General features: G+C 36.9%; 1 protein-coding gene across 3 annotated transcripts in view; it reads right to left on the bottom strand.

Annotated features, from left to right (window-relative positions):
• The window catches only part of LOC129942154 (uncharacterized), a 35,253-nt gene that overhangs the window by 10,580 nt on the left and 2,795 nt on the right, over positions 1–21,878 (bottom strand). Inside the window, exon 1 of one of the 3 annotated variants that reach the window (XM_056050968.1) lies at positions 8,783–8,996. The exons of 1 other annotated variant lie outside the window; for it this stretch is intronic. In XM_056050968.1, coding sequence (XP_055906943.1) covers positions 8,783–8,918 — 136 coding nt within the window. In that variant the 5' untranslated portion in view covers positions 8,919–8,996. Of the gene's footprint in view, positions 1–8,782; positions 8,997–16,151; positions 17,007–21,878 lie in introns of those variants that run through there. One more of the 3 variants, XM_056050970.1, reaches the window with a different exon arrangement.

Below are 21,878 nucleotides of genomic sequence, written 5' to 3'. Positions count from 1 at the left end.
ACATTTCGTTGTTTTTCGTAAAAGAGAGCACTCACGGGAGAGTAAAATATTTCCCCAACCTACGAATTTTAGCCCAAGAAATGTCCTTGGGCTGATTTGAGAAAAGTGTCAAATTTGATAGAAATTCAAATAAATTAAATAAATTACTAGCTTTTGATGTCACTTATAAAATTAAAAATTCTTTTCCCAAGGAACAGCAACAAGATTGCAATTTTTAAGTTTTAGTTTTTTTTCAAGTTGTTTCATAAAAATAAAACAATGAACCAGCATGATGTTGCAGTTGTTGTTTTGATTTATCCATTTCTAAAAAAATAATAAATTCTAAATACGAAATGAAATGAATTTCAAAATTTATATATTTTTTTGACAGTAATATTGTATGAAAAATTTGTTGTTTTCCCGTAAGCTTACTTCTTTGTAGTTTTTTGTTTTGTGGAAGAATTTTACCTCCACTATTTAAATAATCTCTTTTTACGAATTTTAGTGCAAAAAGTACGCGAACGGACTTATTATGTATTTGACATGTTCATGACAGAAAATTGTCTTTCATTTCTCTGTAAACGAAGAATTTCATCCAAGATTAGAATTGAGCTATTTATAGCGCAATACTTATTGAGCTGTCAAACTAAATTTTGTTTGTTGTCAATTTTGACAAAGATAGTCCAGTTTTTGATAAATAGGCCAATGGCAAGCCTGCATATTATGTATTGTGTCTTGTCGTGATTGTGTATGAGTGATCGTGTAAAACAAATACAACTTAGACAGAGCGAATGAGAGATGAGATAGAACGAAAAAATAAAACAGGGTTTTCTATTTTAAAATAATAATTCTTTTGTGTTTGTGTACAGTGGTGTCGTTTTAATAAGCAAAAAGTATCATTCTTGTGGTAGGATGTATTTATATACCATTATGCTGTTTTAGACGTGTTCGGTTGATGTTAATGTAGACATAATTACTTTAGTATTATTAAAGCAATCAGACATTATTTATAAACATATTTTTAATAGGTAGCATGCTTAAAGTTAAATTATGTGCTAATTCTTTTGTTTTTCAATTAGGAGACAAATTAAAATTAATTTGGCCAATTAATAACATGCAAGCCTTAAATTTATAAACAAAATGTTTGTTCTGGTTGGTTGTTTATCACCTTTTGTTTAGATATTTTCGGATTTATCTAAATATTAGCTCTGGAAATACCAATAAAAATTGTTTCAAAAAATGTAGTATCAAAATAATCGAAAAGTTGTGTATCAATTTTAGAAATGAAGTACCCGTGGCATGGTACGTTGGACTACTGTTTACCTTTAAGAGTCAGTATCCAATGAGTTAGTTGTAAGTTATGGTTAATTAGGCTAGTCTTATGAAAATTTGTCTAGCTTAAAAATACTTTTGAAAATTAATTTTTAAAAATGAATTTAAAAAAAAAGTGCGTCGAAGTGCCTGTTCCGTCTAACGTTTTTCACGGGCACTGCCTCCTCGCGAGGAATTGACAAATCTTCAAAGAGTTACTCTTGTCATGAAAAGTGTTTTCTCAGATTTGACCCTGGTTCTCAACAGACTTTTGAGCCAATTAACTTATTTATTTATTATCAGATTCAGAAATATGAATTTAGCTTGCGTACATAACGTACAGAATATACAAAATTTGTCTAATGTTCATTCTTTTAATTTTAAACTCATTAAAATTTAACTAATTGATACTTTATAAATAAATGTTTCTATAAACATGGTTTTCAAGAGTCTCAAATTAAAAACCGCGGCTGTATTATGACAATCGCAAAATGCAACAAGAGATCAAAAATTCAATACGAATGCTTTAAGTGATCCCAACATAAGTCTATCAAGAGCTATATCAAGAGCTTCGTCATTAAATGTGAGTGTTGACTCAGACGTGGACGAGAGGTGGGGTGAAATTAAAAGTGTTTTTATGGAGGCTGGATCCGAGACTGTACCTAGGCGTACGAGAGTTAGTGACTCTTGGATATCCCAAGACAGCTGGGAAAAAATCGAGCTTCGTAAATCGTTGAAGCTGCAAATAATAGCAGAGACAGACGCTCAAAGAAAGGCTGAATTGCGAAACGAATATCGGATTGCACACAAGATGGTCTATCGTTGTGTGAGACATGACAGGAGGGTGAGGATAGATGGACTCGCTGATAATGCTGAAAACGATGCAAGAAGAGGATATATCCGAGAATTGTACCAAATAGCCAAAGAAGTTGTCGGGAAAAAAAGCAACAACTATCATCCTGTATTGGATGTGGATGGGACACTATTGGTATCAATTGAAGATCAACTTCGCAGGTGGGAGGATCACTTTTGTGCCCTGTTAAATGAGGACCGCGTCGAACAGAGTGCTGAAGTGCCCCAACTTAACGAGATGCGCAGATCCTGCAGGGGTATTGACATCGAACCCCCTTCAGTAGCGGAAATTGAAACAGCGATTAATCTTCTCAAAACCAACAAAGCAGCAGGGCTTGATGGAGTACCAGTGGAATTCTTGATAGCTGGTAAGGTGCCAAAAAAAGGTGATCTCAAGAACTGCAACAATTGGCGTGGTATTATTGTTTTGCCCGTTTTCCCAAAACTAATGGCAACTTTAATCCTCGACCGGATAAAGGCTAGAATTGAGACTACACTCAAGAGGGATCAGGATGGCTTTTGAAGCGGTCGGTCGTGCGTTGACCATATCAACACCTTACGCATTGTTCTTGAGCAGTCTGCAGAATTTCAAACACCGTTAAACTCCATGTTTGTAGATTTTGAGAATACCTTTGACCGAATTAACCGAGAACGTATATGGATATCACTTCTTGGGTGAGGAATTCCACCAAAAATTGTTGCCAATATAAGGGACGCCTACAACAATGCAAGGTGTTTCGTGTTGCATAAGGTGTGAGACAAGGGGATGTTCTTGCGATTCTGGGGTAGAAATAAAACGAAAAAGAGGCGGGGTGCGACCCACACTGATAACTACCCATTTCGTCTATCGTTTTGTCTTGCTTAAAACTTTAACAAAATATTCATAACAATATTTTGTGTGAGATAAACAAATTCGCAGTCACTATCTTTCATTGTTTTCATAATACTTGAGTCAAAAACTATTTATTATCAGTTTGTTGTAAGTTTTTGTGTTTTGTTAAAAAAGTTGTCAGTTGAATTTTTCTAAAAGAATGACTAAAAATTACCAACACTATTGTAAATATCATGAATTAGTTTGATTTCAAAATCTATTTTTGCTAAGGCGATTTTTCTTCGAGAACCAATCTTTACCAATAAAAGTAGCATTTGCTTAAATTTTGTGTAGATTTTAATTTTTATGAAAAAAAACTGCGTAGGTTGTCAACAGTGAATCCGTCTGTATCCGAGGCTTGTTGGTGCTTCACAACTTAGGTATTTTTTAGGTGGCCCGGAAGTTGCCCCGATGGAACAACTCCCAACCTGGAGAGCCAGATCCTAAGTATAACTCCAAAGATGGGGACCCGGATAAACCTCTCCTACAGGCCTGGGCTCCGAATATGTCGAAGAAGCCCCATAAGGTGTTCACTAAGTAGTTCAACTTTATTGGAACTGTAGACGCCACCGTTGATTCCATCTCGAGAATTCGTCCGCTGCCGTCTGGATAAGGAGAGGTGCCTTAATGAAACACCTCTGCCCCTCTATATCTAAACTTAAGTCAAACAAAGCTGCTGGGGCTGAAAGCATCACTGCCGAACTATTCAAAGCAGCAGGCGATGAATTGGTACGTAGCATGCACCAACTCATCTGCAAAATATGGTCGGAAGAAAGCATGCCCGATGAGTGGAATCTCAGCATAGTATGCCCGATACATAAGAAAGGAGACCCTCTAAATTGCGCCAACTACAGAGGCAACAGTCTCTTTAGCATTGCACATAAGCTCTGCCGTATTATGTAAACGTCTGAAGCCGTTCGTCAACAACCAGATTGGTCTTTATCAGTGTGGCTTCAGACCAGGGAAGTCCACTATCGACCAAATATTCACACTACGGCAGATCTTGGGAAAAACACAGGAACTTCAAATCGATTCCCACCATCTCTTTATCGATTTTAAAGCCGCGTATGACAGCATCTATAGGGTAGAGCTCTACCGAGCAATGTCTAGTTTTGGCATCCCTGTCAAAATTATCCGTTTGTGCAGAATGACGATGGAGAATGCACGCTGCTCTATCAAGGTCAGAAAAGATCTTACCGATGCGTTTGATGTCAAAAAAGGTTTAAGACAAGGCGATGCACTGTCATGTGACTTTTTCAACATCGTTCTGGAAAGAATTGGGCAAGACTCAACCGTCAACACTAGAGGCACAATCTTCCAAAGGTCCATCCAATTACTCGAATACGTAGATGATATTGACATAATTGGATGATCAAATCGTGATGCCAGTGGAGCGTTTTTGAGCATTGCGACGGAAGTTGGTAAGATTCTTAAATATTTTTAAGTTTAGATATGAGTTTTATTGTTTTTGCTTCTCAAAAGAATCAACTTCAGAAAGAAAGACCCCATTCGAAAAACACCTAGTATATCCGAAGCCTATCCTTAAAGCAGAAAAAAAGATTCAAAACAGCGACAAACCACCGATGTCGATATCATCTGTGGCTTGGTAAATGTTCCAAAAAAATAAGTAACATTTGAAGCTGCAAAAATCCGCAGAAATTGAGAAGCGGAAGCTTGATCGCCAAACGAAAAGGGCAGAAAAAAAAACAAAAAACATCCGAAAAAAGAATGTCCCAAAATACCCAGTCTGCGATGAAGTTGTCTTAACAGACGTTGAGGACCAGGGGATGAAAAACCTCGGCTGTGACAATTGCGTTTCGTGGTTCCATACAAAATGTACCCCTTTTATCAGCAATGCCTTTGTGCCGCTTGCAGTTTTTATTTAATAAATGAAGTTAAAAATATTTATTATCTTATGTTTATAAGTAGTTTTTTTTATGTTTATTAAATAAGGAATTTACTATTGTTCTGTTTTTGAAAATTAAGGTTTTGTTTCCAAAAATAAATTTGTTTGTGATATTTTTAATTTTATTTCTAATATATAAATTATAATGAAAAATGTTTTTTTTTGTTGCAAGAGATGAACATAAATTTGTTGAATTTGTAAGTAATATCCCATTTTATCGAAGGGCCGAGTATAGGAATCAAGGTGGCCGAAATCAGGATCCAAGTGGCCGAATATTGGAAAATATGAGTTTTTCTCATAAACACAATAAATAATACTATATATTCATATATATATTTTTTCTGTGAGTGTGTATGTCACTGAACTTCTCTTAAACGACTGGACCGATTTTGATGAAATTTTTTGTGTGTGTTCAAGGGGATCTGAGAATGGTTTAGATTCACAATTTTGTCCGCTGGACAATGTTTTTTTAATTTATTAGTAGTTGTTGATTTTGGAATGTTTTACATTGGATCCGACTGGTTTACGTACCTCATGCGCATATTTTAATTTGGTTGGGGGATAAAATACGCGCAGAAGAAATTGACAAAATTATTTCAGCGGAAATTCCAGATCCGAATGTTGATCCAGAATTGTTTAACATTTTTACTACAAATATGATCTATGGTCCATGTGGCACTCTAAACATGATGTCGCCATGTATAGATAATGGAAAATGTACAAAACGTTTTCCAAAACCATGTGAAACTGATACTATCACCAATATGGACGGTTATCCATCTTATCGACGTAGAGACGTAGACAATGGTGGTCAATCATATGAATTGCGTCTCTCAAATAGTGTGAGAGTAGATATTGATAATCGCTGGGTAGTTCCATATTCGCCATTGCTGTGCAAAACCTACAAAGCGCACATAAACGTTGAACTATGCAGTTCGGTGAAGTCTATCAAATACATTTGTAAGTATGTTCACAAGGGTAGTGATAAAGCTATATTTGCAGTTCAAAATGTTAACGACAATGACGAAATAACACGTTATCAAATGGGTCGATACATAAGTAGCAACGAAGCTATTTGGCGCATTTTTACGTTCCCTATACATGAAAAGGATCCTGCTGTTATACATTTGGCTGTGCATCTTGAAAACGGAAAGCGTCTTTACTTTACAGAAGAAACTGCACTACTTTGACGGCTCCAAAAACAACTCTTACTCAATTTTTTAACCTTTGTAGTCGACAAGATGCTGTTGGTCAATTCGCAAGGACGTTGATGTACACTGATGTTCCTAAATTTTTTACATGGAATAAACAATCAAAGAATTGGGAACCGCGGAAACGAGGCATTCCAGTACCAGGATTCGCTGATATATTTATGACAAAAACAGTTCATCCTAAGCAACGCGAATGTTTTTTTTTTTGCGTTTATTACTGGTTAACGTCCCTGGACCGACTTCCTTCCAATATTTGCGAAAAGTCAATGGTACTTCATACGACTCTTTCTTCGGTGCGTGTCGTGAGTTAAATTTATTGGAGGATGATAACCATTGGGATCTCACACTTGCTGATGCAGCACTGAGCTCATCTCCACAACAACTTCGTCAATTATTTTCAATGATATTGACAACGTGTTTTCCGTCTGATGCATCTGCTCTGTGGAACAAATATAAAGACTCAATGAGAGAGGGTTTTTTTCATCATCATTCTCCGCCGAAATATACAACGAGTCATTAATAATGATTGAGGATATTTGTATTCTTATTTCAAACATGCCACCCATCCATTTTGGAATGCCAGCGCCGAATCGCCCAGCAGTAGACATCATCAACAGCGATGTTCACCAGTTCGATAAGACTTCTTTGGCTTCTTTTCTTGCGGAAAATGAACAATTGCTTACTGCTGAACATCGAAATCTCAAAACCATATTGCATTGGCCATTGCTTCATCAGGCATTGCATCAACGTTACTTGATGGTGGACGGACTGCGCATTCAGCACTTAAATTACCTTTGAACGTTCATACAAATCCCGAAGCAATGTGTAACATAAAGAAGCATTCAGGCATGGCTGAAGTTTTGAGAAAATGTAAAATTATTATCTGGGATGAATGTACAATGGTCCACAAGCATTCGCTTGAAGCTCTCGACAGGTCCCTGAAAGATATCAAAAATAATGATCGGCTTTTCGGTGGTGCTCTACTGCTGCTGTCTGGTGATTTCAGACAAACATTACCAGTCATTCCACGCGCGACATATGCAGACGAAATAAACGCATGTTTGAAAGAATCTTATCTATGGCCAAGTGTCACTAAATTATGCCTTACTATTAACATGCGCGTTCGACTTCAAAATGATCCATTAGCGTCAGGATTATCTGAACAATTGTTAGACCTTGGCTACGGTAAAATTCAATTGTATGAAGATACACAACATATTCGACTTCCATAGAATTTTTGCAACATGGTGGCTACCAAAGATGAGTTAATAACAAGTATCTTTCCAGATTTAAGACATAATTATACTAATCATGAATGGCTGTGAGAGCGAGATATTTTTTCCGCAAAAAATTGAGATGACGCCATCAATTGTAAAATACAACAGTCATTGCCTGGTGATGAAATTACATTTAAATCGATTGACACTGTTGTTGATCCTGACGAAGTTGTCAACTATCCTGTAGAGTTTCTAAATTCACTAGCTTTACCTGTAATGCCACCACATAATTTGCGACTGAAAGTTGGCTCACCTATAATTTTGCTTCGAAATTTAAATGCCCCAAAATTGTATAATGGCACGCGATTAGTTGTAAAAAAAATCATGGGAAACATTCTTGAAGCCACTATTTTGAGTGGAAAATTTCAAGGTGAAGTTGTACTTTTACCACGGATCCCAATGATTCCTTCAGATTCGCCTATACCATTCAAACGTTTACAATTTCCAATCCGCTTGGCATATGCTATGATTATAAATAAGTCACAAGGCCAAACAATGACAATTTGTGGCTTAGATTTAGAAAACCCATGTTTTTCTCACGGCCAATTATATGTTGCGTGTTCCAGAGTTGGAAAACCATCGAATTTATTTATTTATACACCTCAGGGTTTAACCAAAAATATTGTACATAAAATGGCATTACGATAAATTAAGTTTTTGTAAATAAAAAAATATATTTTTTAAATAAAATAGTTTCAGTGCAAGCTTTTTTACCTTTAATTAAAACAAGTTGAAGATTTCATTGCAAATACTCACACGCTATCGATTAGTCTAATTGTAATAAATTTACATGTAATGACGTTAGATATTGTCATAACATTTGAATAATAATTTTCATCAAAATGGTCCAGAATGTTTTAGCTTATTAAAAAAAGTTTGAAATTTTCAAATTAAAGACGTGTAGACAGGACAACGTCTGTCGGGTCCGCTAGTTGTTTTATATTTGTACATCTATGGAGAAATACCTAATAAACTATTTAATAAATAAAAAAGAAAAAAGTTTACAATTTAAGGCTTAATTATAAGCTTTGTAGGAAAATTCGGTTAAGGGGCCGGCTACTGGCTACTCAATTGCTTAACAAAAATGTAATACTTAATTATGGATTTTTTTTTCAAACACTAATAAGAACTAAAGACAATTTTAGCAAACAACAAGTTAAATTCACATAAGGCGCATACAACAAACAATAAAGAATAAAGAACTGGTTTTAAGAAGGTTTATTTTATAAACACCATTCAATACACATCACGCTTTTCTTTAAATACATGACTCACTGCACTTTATTCATACACACTAGATTTGAGAGTCATTTTTTGTAATACTACAATATTTCAACTTTTATTCATTAATAAATTGGAAATACAAAATTCTTACAGTTTGAATCTAATTCGTCAGCAATTTCTTTCCATAAGATTTTATGATGCTCTCTAGATGTATATCCATTTGCATATGAATTGTATAATGAAGGACGAGCTTTCACTAGTTCTATAAAATCATTCACGTTAAACATTTTCTATAAACTAACTTTGAGTAGCAACTTTTGCAAAGCAACAGCCATTCAGAGGCTAAACATGAACTAAGCTCATGCACATGCCGCGCATATGCATTTATTGACATATCCGCGAACTGTAAAAATGCACAAAAGCAATGCAGCCATGGCAGATGCAGAACGCAGTTAAGGTACATATATAATTTGAATTGTGTGTGTACCTTCATGTATGGCAAACAGAGTTGGAAAACACAATACACAATGCATAGGTAGTAGAACTTTGAACAGAGCTTTCGGACAGACAAATAAAAAAGTATTGTATTGGGATTGGGAATAAAAAAAGTTGAAATGTGATAAAAAATCTTGTTAAATTGAAGTAAAAAAATATAGAAAAAGAGGGCTCTGACCTGGTTTGAAGATAGTAAGTTGCAAAAATCGTATCAGTACCCTGTGATGGAAGCTTAAAGGTACGCCTTTTTTTACTATAACCTGTGCTTCTTTAGCCCCAATCCAAACTAAAATTTTTGTCAAGTACACAATTTGCATCCATCTTTATTTTGGAACTGGGAAGTTAATTCATTAAACGCTGACTAGCAGAATAATAAACTCAAAACAGGGCAACTCTTCTGCTATAAGATTCTTGAATAAAGGAACACCGAAGGCCTCTCCTCTGGGGTTAATTAAAATCCTAACTGGTCTGAATGAGAAGGGTTTCAGAGTGGTTGCTCATGTGGATGACGTTGATATAGCTGTCTCAGGAAAGCACCTTAACACCCTGAATGAACTCTCATACAAAATGCCTTAGACAAACTAATACTTTGGGCTAATCAGTTGGAACTGAGCGCAATCCACATATAACCGGTTAAGTCCAGTTTTCGAGGAAATACAAAATCGCATATTTTAACCCTGCCTATTCAACGTTGTGAGTTAACAACGACATTGGCCACTCCGTAATTTTTAAGCATTTAGAATCAATTCCAAAGCACACAGAATACACCATCCCCCAACTGCAATTTGACAGAAACTTCCAGATCTTTCTGTGAAAATAGAAGACGATTCAATTCACTTCTAAACAGAAAGATCAGAAACAAATGAAGGTGAACTCTGAAAGACTGAAATTAACTCTCGAATTCCGCCTTTCCAATCATTCTAACTTATTCCAGGCGGAAATTTGGCGATAAAAGAAGACTTTTCCTAGCTTAAAGAAATCGTGATATCAACATCTGAAATCCGTATTTTCTCAAATAGTCAGGCAGCATCATATCAAATCTCTGTACTCTGCCTCTACAAACTTTAAAACAGTCCATAATTATCGATCTTCTCCAATGGAGATGCCACAACAGTTTAATGTTCACTTTTGCTGAGTGCAGGGCCATAGATTCATTCCAGGAAATTGAAATCATCATCTATACCATTGCTAATGCAAGACGCTATGAAAAGGGATGTTTGCCTTCAAGGTGGAATGACATCGCCACATGTCAGTTCACGAAAAATATCTTACCTACGCTATAGATTCAAAGTGCCGCTCAAGTTTCTTGCAGATCACATATCGGTCATAACCAAGCACTGTCTAATAGGAAAGCACGCCTCACGGCAAGACGTATTCTGAAATGACTTTTGCAGAAGCTGTATGAATAAGGAATTAGTTTTTCACTTCCTCTGTACATGCTCTGCTCTTGCTTAAAAACGCAAGTATTACATAGGAGAATTCTTCTATAACGGTCTAAACGATATCAATTATTTAACATATTCAGTCTTTCGCGTTTCGTAAGGGATTTAAATTGGTTTCACTTAGCTTAGAATAAAGTCTCAAGATTCATGTGGTATCACAATGGACCATTAAACTGGCCTGAGTGTGTTCCATGAAGGACAGCATCTTTCTCCTCTTTAAAATTTTCTATTTTATTAAGTTAAGATTAGTTTTGGTCATTATTTCGCTAAATTTTTTACAATCTTGTTGAAATGTTTTCTGACAGTTCAGTTATATCAACTTTCAAATATATAAACCGGACAACTCCAATTAGTTGGCAATTTCTCACTGTACTGTATATGAAATCCCATTGTTGTATGCCCATAGTTTAATTCGGTATTTGGAAGCCCTTTAGAAACAATAAGGACAACCTAACTCTTGCCAGTCCAAAGTATATACAGTGAATCTGTCTGTGTACAAATAAAACAAATGGAAATAACTTAAAAATTCCGCTTTATTTTAGGAATAACTTCATGAAATATGCTTCCGTGTTTTATTAAAACTTATGTATTCTTACAAAATACAAATTAAAGCTTATAAAAAAATTCACAAAAAAAGATATTTACAAAAAATTAAAACACTTTCAAAATTTGTCCCAAAAAAGTCTGCTTACGACACTGTTCTTACTTAGAAACAATTGTGAAGTGCAACGGAAAATTAACTGTTATCTTGTCAATAGTGTTTTGCTGGCTTCTTTATATAATTATCAGTTGAAAATTTGAGTAAGCAAAGCTGAAAATTATTGTAATTTGAGTTGATAAAGTGAAAAATAGTTGTGATAGAGTTATGGATACCAGGTCCATTATTATTGAACGTTACAACAAAGCGACTACATTACGAAAAATTGGTGATATTGTGCACAGAAGTCATTCCTCTGTCCAAAGAGTGGTAAAAAACTTTAAAAGTACCGGAACTTTAAAAGTAAAACCACGATCAGGTCGCCCTAAAAAGGTAACCACGCGTTTAGAACACCACGGATTCTAAAATAAGTGCTCCTAAAATCGCGTCGGGAATTTTACGAAATCTGATTAATCCAGAGAGTTGTTCTAAGAAAAAAATAATTTTCATGGTAGAATCGCAAGACGGAAGCCACACATCTCAAAAGTGAACGCTAAGAAGCGTTTAGTGTTTGCAAAGGAGTGGATTAAACAACCAGACGAGTTTTGGAAAACAGTTGTTTTGTGACGAAAGCAAATTCAATTTGTTTAAATCCGATAACCGTTCCTTTTTTTGGAGGAAGCCAAGCCAAGAGTTTGCGAAACAAAACATTAATATCTACATCAAACATCGTGGTAAAAGTGTGATGATATGGGGTTGTATGGAGGCAAAGGGTGTTGGAAATATGCAATTTATTGATACTACAATGGATAAACATTTATATGTACCTGAATACACTGAGAACAAACTTGCCTGAGACTGTTCAAAAGATTGGTTTACCAAAGAATTATACGTTTACCCAAGATAACGACCCAAAGCAATAGTCATTATTGGTTCAGGAATGGCTTTTGTATCATGTTCCGAAGCAACTTCACCCGCCTCCCCAATCACCTGATCAAAACCCCATAGAGAATTTATGGGAATTGAAAGATCATCGTATACGCACACATAACATTGCTTCGCAAGCTGTTCTTCGCTCAGTTTTGCAGGAAGAGTGGAATAAAATTACTCCTGACGATACAAAGAAGTTTGTGCCTAACATGAAAAGTCGACTTAAAGCTGTTATTAGCGCTAAGGGATACCAAACAAGGTAACAAGTTAAAAAATACAGTGCCGTACGCAGACTTATTTAGGACAAATTTTGTTAGTGTTTTAATTTTTTGTAAATATCTTCTTTTTTTAATTTTTGTATAAGCTTTAATTTGTATTTTGTAAGAATACATAAAATTAAATAAAACACGGAAGCATATTTCATGAAGTTTTTCCTAAAATAAAGCGGAATTTTTAAGTTATTTCCAATTGTTTTATTTTTACGCAGACTTTTTTGATTCACTGTACATATTTTTCTACTTTTCAAGAACCAATTCTAAATGTTCCTGTGATCTCTTAATCGTCTTCTTACAGTATAAACACCATACTTCACTTGCAATAATAATCGAATAACTCGTTTTGTCATAGATATAGTGTCTGTTTCAAGATTTTCAAATTCCCGTATTTTGAGTGGAGAGCAGCAAGAAGCATTGTAAGAGCTTTCAATTCATCCAGAAAAAGTCATTGTGTAATGCGGATTATCTGCTGGCGTATTTCTTCTAAGATGATGTGTATCGCAACGTTACTGTGAATTGAGGCCTCTACCGTGCGATGATAACAAACTGTGTTTTGCGCAAAATAGAAGAACTTGACATGCATGAGATGTCGTTTAAATAACAACTGTACCACACAGCACTCGTCACAATTGACCCATTGAGCGATTAATTTCGTCAACAGTTTATTTTACTCCTGAAGCCGGTCATTGGCAGCCTAGATCGGGCGATTTAACTCCTCGGACAATTTTTTGATGCGGCTATGTTGCAGCTCATGTCTATAGTGATAGTGTCAGCTTCCAAAATTCCCGCCAAAATATTAGAAAGAATATACAAAAATATGTTCTAAACATTTGCATAAATAAATTTTCAAGCGTTAAAATATACCAACGGTTATGATACTTCAAATACTACCAACTTGAAAACACAAATGAATTGTATTAAATGTTTTAAGATTAATTGGTTATCTGTTAACAGGAGCTCTTGGTAAAATTTAAAGGAAATTCCCAGTTAAATATCAAGTTGCCCACACTTTTCGCTGATATGCAACCCCACACCATAACATAACCATCCTAAAGCTTTCCAGCTGGCTTCAAATTTTTGCTTTTGAGCTCTTCGTTCTTCTTGCGCATGATTGCATACCATGATTGGATATTGGAAGCAAAAGGGTTGAATTTGCTTTTACTTACTTTAATTTAGTTGGCGTTACAGCGCATTGTGCTCCTGGGTTTCAAGTAATAACATTCGCCAGCTTACTCGATCTTTAGTTTGATGCCTCTAGTTTCGAATACCAAGTTGACGTGCGTCGGCCTCAACTTAATCACTCCACCGGATATGAGGCATGCCTCTTCTTCTTGTTCCCTCAAGCTTGGCGTTAAATACCTTACGGGCTGGAGCTTCGATGTTCATTCGCTCGACATGTACTGGCCATCTTAAGCGTTGTACACAGAGTTTTTTCACCAGTGGCAAGTCGCTGTACAGCTCGTATAAATTCTGAATAAATGCTCTCTGCCAGATGTTACTTTGCCTGTCGACACAAAACGGACCATAGATCGTACGCAAAACCTTCCGTTCGAAGATACCAAGAGATCTTTCATCCGCCTGGGAGAGGGTCCTTTCTTCTGCACCATACAGCAAGACTGGGATGATTAAAGTTTTGTACAGTGTCTCCTTTGTACTTCGCGATTGGGACTTATTGCTCAACTGCTTACTTAGGCCAAAGAAACAGCGATTAGCAAGGGTGATTCTGAGTTTGATCTCCGCGATGATGTCATTGTACCTGTAAATTGTTACATATTGACCAAGTCTCCGTTGTGAATCGACCTTATTTGACGACAGTAAAATCGATTAAAAGATGGTGTGTTTAGATGTTATGTTCCTAGGTCTTGAATTTGCATACACTTAACCGACCACGCAAGGCAGAGCAGCGTGTCGTTGCCCTCACCGAAATCAAAGCTGATGTGACAGCCCTCCAGGAGATGCGATGGAATGGGTCAGTCAGTGGGAAGATTGAAGGCTGTGATTTCTACTATGGGAAGTGACTACTCGATGGGAGGAAGCGCTTATTTGGATGTGGTTTTGCTGTCAGAGGGAAACTAAGGCAGAGTTTTGAGCTTTCGGGAAGTAAGCGAAAGAGTGACGACAATTCGCATTAAGGCCAAATTCCACCACGTGCGAGTTATCTGCGCCCGACGGAAAAGAAGGATGACAATAACAAAGAAGAATTCTATGAACTAAGAGCTCCTCGTCAAAACATGTGAGCAATGTCCCAAAAACGATGTTAAAATTCTCCTGGGAGATTGTAACGTCAAAATTGGTAAAGAAGGCATCTTTGGTAGGTCAATTGGAAGACATAGCCTACACGAGATCACATCTGGAGAAACGGACTCAGGCTTATCGACTTCCTAGCCGAGAAAAACATGGTGTTGAGTAGCAACAGATTCCCTCGCCCAGATATCCACAAAGGTAATTGGCGGTCCCCCGATTATCGAACATGCAACCAAATCGATCATGTTGCTATTGAAGGAAGACACTCCTCTAGCATACTTTGCGACCACTACCTAGTTGGTGCTAAACTGCGCGTAGGAATATCGATGGAAACTCTTAGACGAACAACAACCTCGGGGGAAGATTCAACGTTGGAAGACTGCAGCAGGAGAGTACTGCCAATGCCTTTGCCGTCCTACGACAAGAGAAGGGAAAAAAGCCCGTGAGCAGCGTGAAGTTGAGAAGATCCAGGGAGGTTTTAACAGGAAACAGGTGCGGAGCTTTTATAGAAGAGTCAAAAAGAAAACAACGGGATAAACTAGCCGCCCTGGACCCTGCAAAGATAAGGAGGGAAATACCCTAGTCGAGACGCAGTCAATCCTAAAATCTGGAGATTATTTCAACTAGGTGCCTTATGGTGATGAAGTCAACGATTCCGGCAACGAGCAGCCACGTCAAATCCGTTTGGTTGACGATCTAGAGTTCCACCCACCTGACCAGAGTGAGATCAAACCAGCCATCACAATGCTGAAGTCGAAGAACGCATGCAGCAACTAGTTATTAAAATTTGGTCGGAAGAAAGCATGCCCGACGAGTGGAACTTAAGCAGCATCTGCCCGCTCCATAAAAAAGGTGACCGCCTTTTCAGCGTCAACTACAGAGGCATTAGCCTTTTGAATATCGCGCACAAGATCTTGTCCAGCGTATTATGTGAACGCCTGAAGCCATTTACTGACGAACTAATTGGCCCTTACCAGTGTGGCTCCAGCAATGGAAAATCTAAATTTGCTATTATCTGTAAAAATAACATAACAGTCCCACCAAATTGAACCGTTTTATTGGTCCTCTTGGGCAAATTTTTGACGAATGAGGGAATTTTCTTGACTAATCAGCAGTTGAAACCTTTGGCACATGCTGGCACATGCTTCTCGCATTCAATTATAAAATTTCATATTACACTTCTTCGTGTACTGGAAAATGTATTGGTTGCCCGTTCTGTTTAATGGAGTGGACACGACCCTCATTCTTACAATATCACCAACAGTACTTAAACTCATATTCGACATTTCGACATAGACACGAAGCTAAAAATAATGGTTGAAATCCACTGTTTTAGACAAGTTATTGCAAATCATAAAATAATTTCAAACAAAACCGAATATGATAATGACAGTCACTGTAAAAATACATTAGTCACTTACCAAACTGTTATTTTTTAATGTCTTCAAAGAAAGAATACAAAAGTTTCTTAAAAGAAAAAATATATTTTTTTCATTGTTAATGCGCTTTTTGTTATTTATAAAAGGAATTTTAAAGTTAATTAAATTGATTTAATTCTTGAATTTCTGGTCCAATCAAAAAATGAACTTTATGCTCCTTGTTCATCCAAAAATCTGTTAAGTTTCATAATCACATTTTGTTTATATAAACGTTGTTTTCGATCGGAAAGCCTCAGCATATCAGGAATTATGCTCCTGAAGAAAGTCATGTTGCGTTCGTCCAGCAGCGTACTTTCATCTTCAATGATCCTCTTTCCGCAAGAAGATGATTGATTTATTTGATGATGTTGGATTTCATGAGGAAAAGATTTAGGTGGAGTAGATTTAGCAGCTCTTTGCTGTTGTTGTATTTCATTTTTATTTTTAATTTCATGCGATGAAAGCGACGCATTCGATGATTGTTGATTTTTATAATAAATTCTAACCTCATTAGCGGACTTTGCCGAAAATGCCGATGGTGATGGTGACGATAGAACGGGAACACAAAAAGGAGAAGAAGATTGTGTTGATTGTCTGGCTTTGGATTCATCAACGATCGTACTCGAATGAATTGATGTGAATGCACTCTTATGCTCCAAGTTATTAGATTCTTCGGGAGTTAGATATTCATTGAAAACATCTTGAGTTGATAAATCAAAGTAATTCTCATTGTCTGCTTCCATAGATTCGTCAGCTTGTAAATCACCTTTTGGTATTCTATATCTTTTTTTCAAATGATATCGTAAAAATTCCAAATGATCTGCCAAGTACCATTTTTTCTTACGACTTTGATTTAATGAGGCTTCTTTTTCGTTTCGTAAGTCTCGTGATAATGCATTGCGTAAAGAAGCCCATTTTCTTTTACATTCAGAGGCTGAAAAAGAAAAATCAATGAAGAATGAACAATAAGCGCATTCATGCAAACGTTTTTAAAAACACATAGGTTATGGTGAATATGGAAAAGAGATTTTGTGGATCAAAGGTAAGGTTAAGGAGTAAGTACATTCTAAATTAAAGTCCAATATCTTTTTAGTTTCCCCATTGGTTTTCATCATTGAAAGCAATCATTGGAATGTCGTTTATAGCCATCATAGAAAATGTCTGTAACTGATTAAAATCCACCGAAAAATGTTTGCTGACAGATCCTGTCAGTGAAACGATTCGTTTCAGCTTGAAAAATAACTGCTCAACTAAACTTTTAATTTTTTGGGTGATTTCCGATTAATTAATTTTTGATTTTTGATTGACTTTAAAAAGCTTTTTGGTGGTTTCTTAACAATGCCGAGTGAAAAGAAGTTGATCGACGAAGAAAAAGGAAAAATCAATGTATACCATGAGACAGGCCTGTCCAATCGAGAAATCATTGACAAGTTCATCAACAAAGGGCTGGATTATGGGGCAAGAAACTACCAGGAAGGACGCAGCTCGACAACAATCGTGCCAGAAAGAGAAATGAAAAGATTCGTTATTAGAGACATATTGTGTGCTAAAGAAGTAATGGCAAAAGGATTTGAAGCTTTCCTCAGAAAAAAAATGTGCCAAGCTTGCGGCCTCGCCACGACACAAATAAGCCCAGCTTCGATTTGCTGAAAAACACGGGTTCTTGAAAGAGGAATGCATAACATTGATTTTTACAGACGAGAAGTTTAATTTGGATATCCCAGACGGCGAACACAAATATTGGCGCTCTAAAAACGACCCCAAAATATTTCGCAAACGGGAAATTCGGTGGAAGATCCCTTTGGTTTGGGGTGGGGGGAGAGTAAAGGGTACAATGGAACTACTCCCATTTGCTTCGAGAGAACGAGAATGGATTTTGTTTATTAAATTCAAATGCCCGATGATCAACTTTGGAGAGAAAATAGCCACACCAAAATGCATTTTCCAGCAAGACACAGATCAAGAGCAAGAAAGGAATTACTGGAGTCTCGAAACATTACCACTCTCGATTGCCCAGCATAAAGTCCGGACAACCTGATTAAAAACCTGTGGTCACTTTTATCGTGAACAGTTTCCCATCATGGCCGACAGTTTAAGGATGTAAAGGAATTGAAACAATCAATCGAAGAGGAGTGAAAGAATATTGAAAGTTTTTATGTTTATACCCTTATACTAACCCTTTATAAAGGGGTTTTCTATGAGGGCGGGTAGATGTTGAAATTAAATTAAACAAGCTGGGTGTGAGGTATTAACAATTTTTTTTTATTTGAAGGCGCATGTATGCCATTATGTGGAATTTAACATCAATCAAATGCCCGCCTCGGCTTCTTACGGTAGCACGGATCCGAGTTTTTCAATTTTCAATAGATCCGTCTGAAGTTAAGCGATGGTCTTGGTGGCCAATTCGCATCACACCCACGAGAGATAACCTTTCCCTCAAATTGTTCATGCAAAATGTCAACAGTAACATTTGCTGTGTGGCACGTAGCGCCGCACGCCGCCGCCGTCCTGCTGAAACCAAATGTCGTCAAGGTTCATATCGTTTAATTTGGCCCATATGAAATTAGTTATTAGCATTCGCTATTGGCTGTGACGGCCTCACTAACGTCGATTTCAAAAACCACACCACACCAAACAGTAACTTTTTGAGAATGCATTATCACCTAGTGAACGTCGCGCGGATTCTTGCCGTGCCATATTCGGCAGTTTTGCTTAACACAGCCATTCCTCCGAAAATGCGCCTCGTCACTAAAGATTATTTTCGGCCAAAATTGAGGTCCTCTTCCAGTTCCAAACGATTCGAAGCCCAGTCATCGAACAAACGGAGTTGTCTATGGTCATGAACTTTGAGCTCCTGGGTCAGTTGGATCTTGTATGGGTGTAGGCCCAAGTCCCGAGTTCTTGTGCTGGGCGAGAAATAGACTGCCTCGGGTTCTGCTGTACACTTTCATGGACCGCGGCGATGTTCTTAGCCGATCTTGTGTTCCTTGAACGTACGGGTGTTGTCCGATTGCTTACTTGAACTGGTCGTCTTAAATTTGGCCACCAAACTTTGAAGAGTCGACTGTTAAGGGCCGACATGCCTACCTTAAAATAGACACAATGAACGCAACGTTTGCTTCAACGAACACTTGATAATAAAGTTGTATCATTTAAACGTGCTGTTCAATCGTGTAACTTGCCGTGATGATTTCGCATAAACAACTGAATAACAAACAAAATATTTGACAGATGTCACCAAAACAAAATGGCCGCACCAATTGAAAAACCCCTTGTATCTTGTTATTTATGTACAGCTGTGTTTAAAATAATAGTAGTGCTCATTGAACTTAGCATCCCTGACATTAACGCCATCTTTACAGTTGGAAACTTAATTTCTGTGATGTCAAATTTTCTAACGGTCAAACATAAACAAATATACTGTAGCCTTATATTGCAAATGAATTAACAACAAAAGTTGTTAGTCAGCTTTGAGAAGTTTGCTTAATTAGAGCTGTTCAATATAATAGTATGGGAGCTAATTTTGTTTACAAAATGTTTTATTTAAATTGAATTATAAAGTGGGAAGAGCAAAACATTGCAATGTGGATAAGCGATGCCTAATACTGAAGCTGCGAGGGGAAGGGAAAACTTATTTGGAAATCCAAAATCTGTTAGGATGCTCACCCACAATGATAGGCCACTCCACTAAATTCAAGGAAACACCCAAAACCCGAGGCAGAAACTGAAAGACGACAGTCATGGAGGACAGGCGCATTGTCCGGATGAGCAAAGCCGAACCCTTTGCGTCGTCTGTTGAAAAACAAAAGACCTTGACCTTGGCCGAGGTAAGTGCACTTACGATTCGGAGGCGATTGTTGGAAGCATACAGCTGTATGTATTATTTATTATCCTTAACTTTGCATAGAAACTTATAATAATGCAGAGATGTTCTAGCTTTTTGAGCGGGTGATGGTAACTTAACAAGTAACGACACCAAAAGGAGACGCAAGAGCCTCGAACAAAATCGTAAGCGCACGGACAGAGCACTCCGGAGAATTTGCCTGACATCCGCAGTGAAGCAAAAAAATCCAGTACTCTCCACCAAAAATTTGGAAATGCGCTTGAAGTTTTGCAATGAACATACACGTTGGAGCGTAGATGACTGGAAAAGGGTGATATGGCCGGATGAAACTAAGGTTAACCGTTTCCATTCAGACGGTATGTCGTATGCAATACTTTTGGTACCGACCATATGAAACTTTGCAAAAACACCATGTTAAGGAAAACATAAAGAAGGTACATAGCTTAATGCTATGGGACTTTTTCACTTGGTGGAATGTCGGTCTGATAATAAAATTCAATGGAATAATGAAAAAAGATTATTTACCAATTGTAGAAGAAAATATACCACCCGACTTCGTTTAAGAATGTGCATATCCAGAATATGAAGACACTTTTCAACAAGATAGAGATCCGCGAAAAAAGTTAAAAATTGGCTCGGTAGGCAAAGGTTTCAAACCATGCAAAATCCTGATTTGAACCCGATTAATATATTTGTGGGCTCCTGCAAGGTACGGAAATGCCTCAAGAATCTTAGAAGAACTTTGGACTCGGATTCGGACGAAAGCATGCCCAAGCGAGTAAACAGCGTCATTAAAGCCAAGGGCCTTTGGACTGAATATTAAAAAAATGGATATTTAATGCTTTACTTTTGACAGTGGAAAAGTGGATACATACATATCTTTATTTTTGCGGATTTTAAAGTCACTCAAAAACAAATTTGATAAAGACGTATCTACATTTGCTCGCCATTGTATATTATTTTTGAAAAATATTTTACCTCGAATATTTTACGAACAAAAAATAACTTTATCTTAAAAATAATTTTAGGCCACGAAGAACCAGGGCCTAGTGACTTACAACTCTCAACCATTCCTGTGTGCGAGTACTGTTGTCAGGAATGGAAGGGACCTACAATTTATATGCCGATTCCGAACGGTTCATTTGAGAAAGCATTTTCATGACTAGAATTACTCTTTGAGGATTTGTAAATTCCTCGCAAGGGGCAGTACCCGTGAAAAAAGTTAGGTGGCACAGGCAGGGATTGAACCTAAGACCCCTTGCATGACAGACCAACGCTCACGGGTACTACATATACCTACAGTTATTCACAAAATTATTGGGTCAAATGTATTTATTTAGTTAAATGTTAATTTAAGAAAGAAAAACAAAAAGTTAACAATTTATTCATAAAACAAAAAATAACAACAAAAAACTTAAAAAAATCAATTTTCTTTGGTAATAAAAAAAAAGTTTTTTAATCACAAAATTATTGGGCCAAAATATGAAGTGAATATTTTTGGGTCGTAATTATAGTGCAGTTTTGGATTTTTTGTTCGTGTTCAGTACTTAGTTGGGTATTTCTTCTATTCGATAACTCCTCTTATACGTCTTCCCATAGATATGACTAACTTTTGTGTGGTTGAAGCACTGATTTTTTCCCACTGTTCCACAAGCACTTTCTTGAGTTCTTGGAATACCCAATTTTCCAGCGCTTTGTGGTAAATTATGCTTTGGAAGGACTAAATACACCATTCGATCCATTATCCCCTGAATAAATACCAAGTTACCAATCCCCTCATGAGACATACAGCCCCATACCATCACCGAACCTCCATCACCATGTTTTACGGTTGGTAAAGGGTTTTCTTATTTTAGCTCTGTATTTACCTTGCGCCGTACTTTACCTCGGCCGTCCAATCCGAATAAATTGTATTTGCTCTCATCAGCAAATCCAGAAATCCAACGGTTAGTTTTTTATGGT

This window comes from Eupeodes corollae, chromosome 1, assembly GCF_945859685.1.
Source record: "Eupeodes corollae chromosome 1, idEupCoro1.1, whole genome shotgun sequence".
NCBI lineage: Eukaryota > Metazoa > Arthropoda > Insecta > Diptera > Syrphidae > Eupeodes > Eupeodes corollae.
This window is presented reverse-complemented; position numbering and strand designations above follow the sequence as displayed.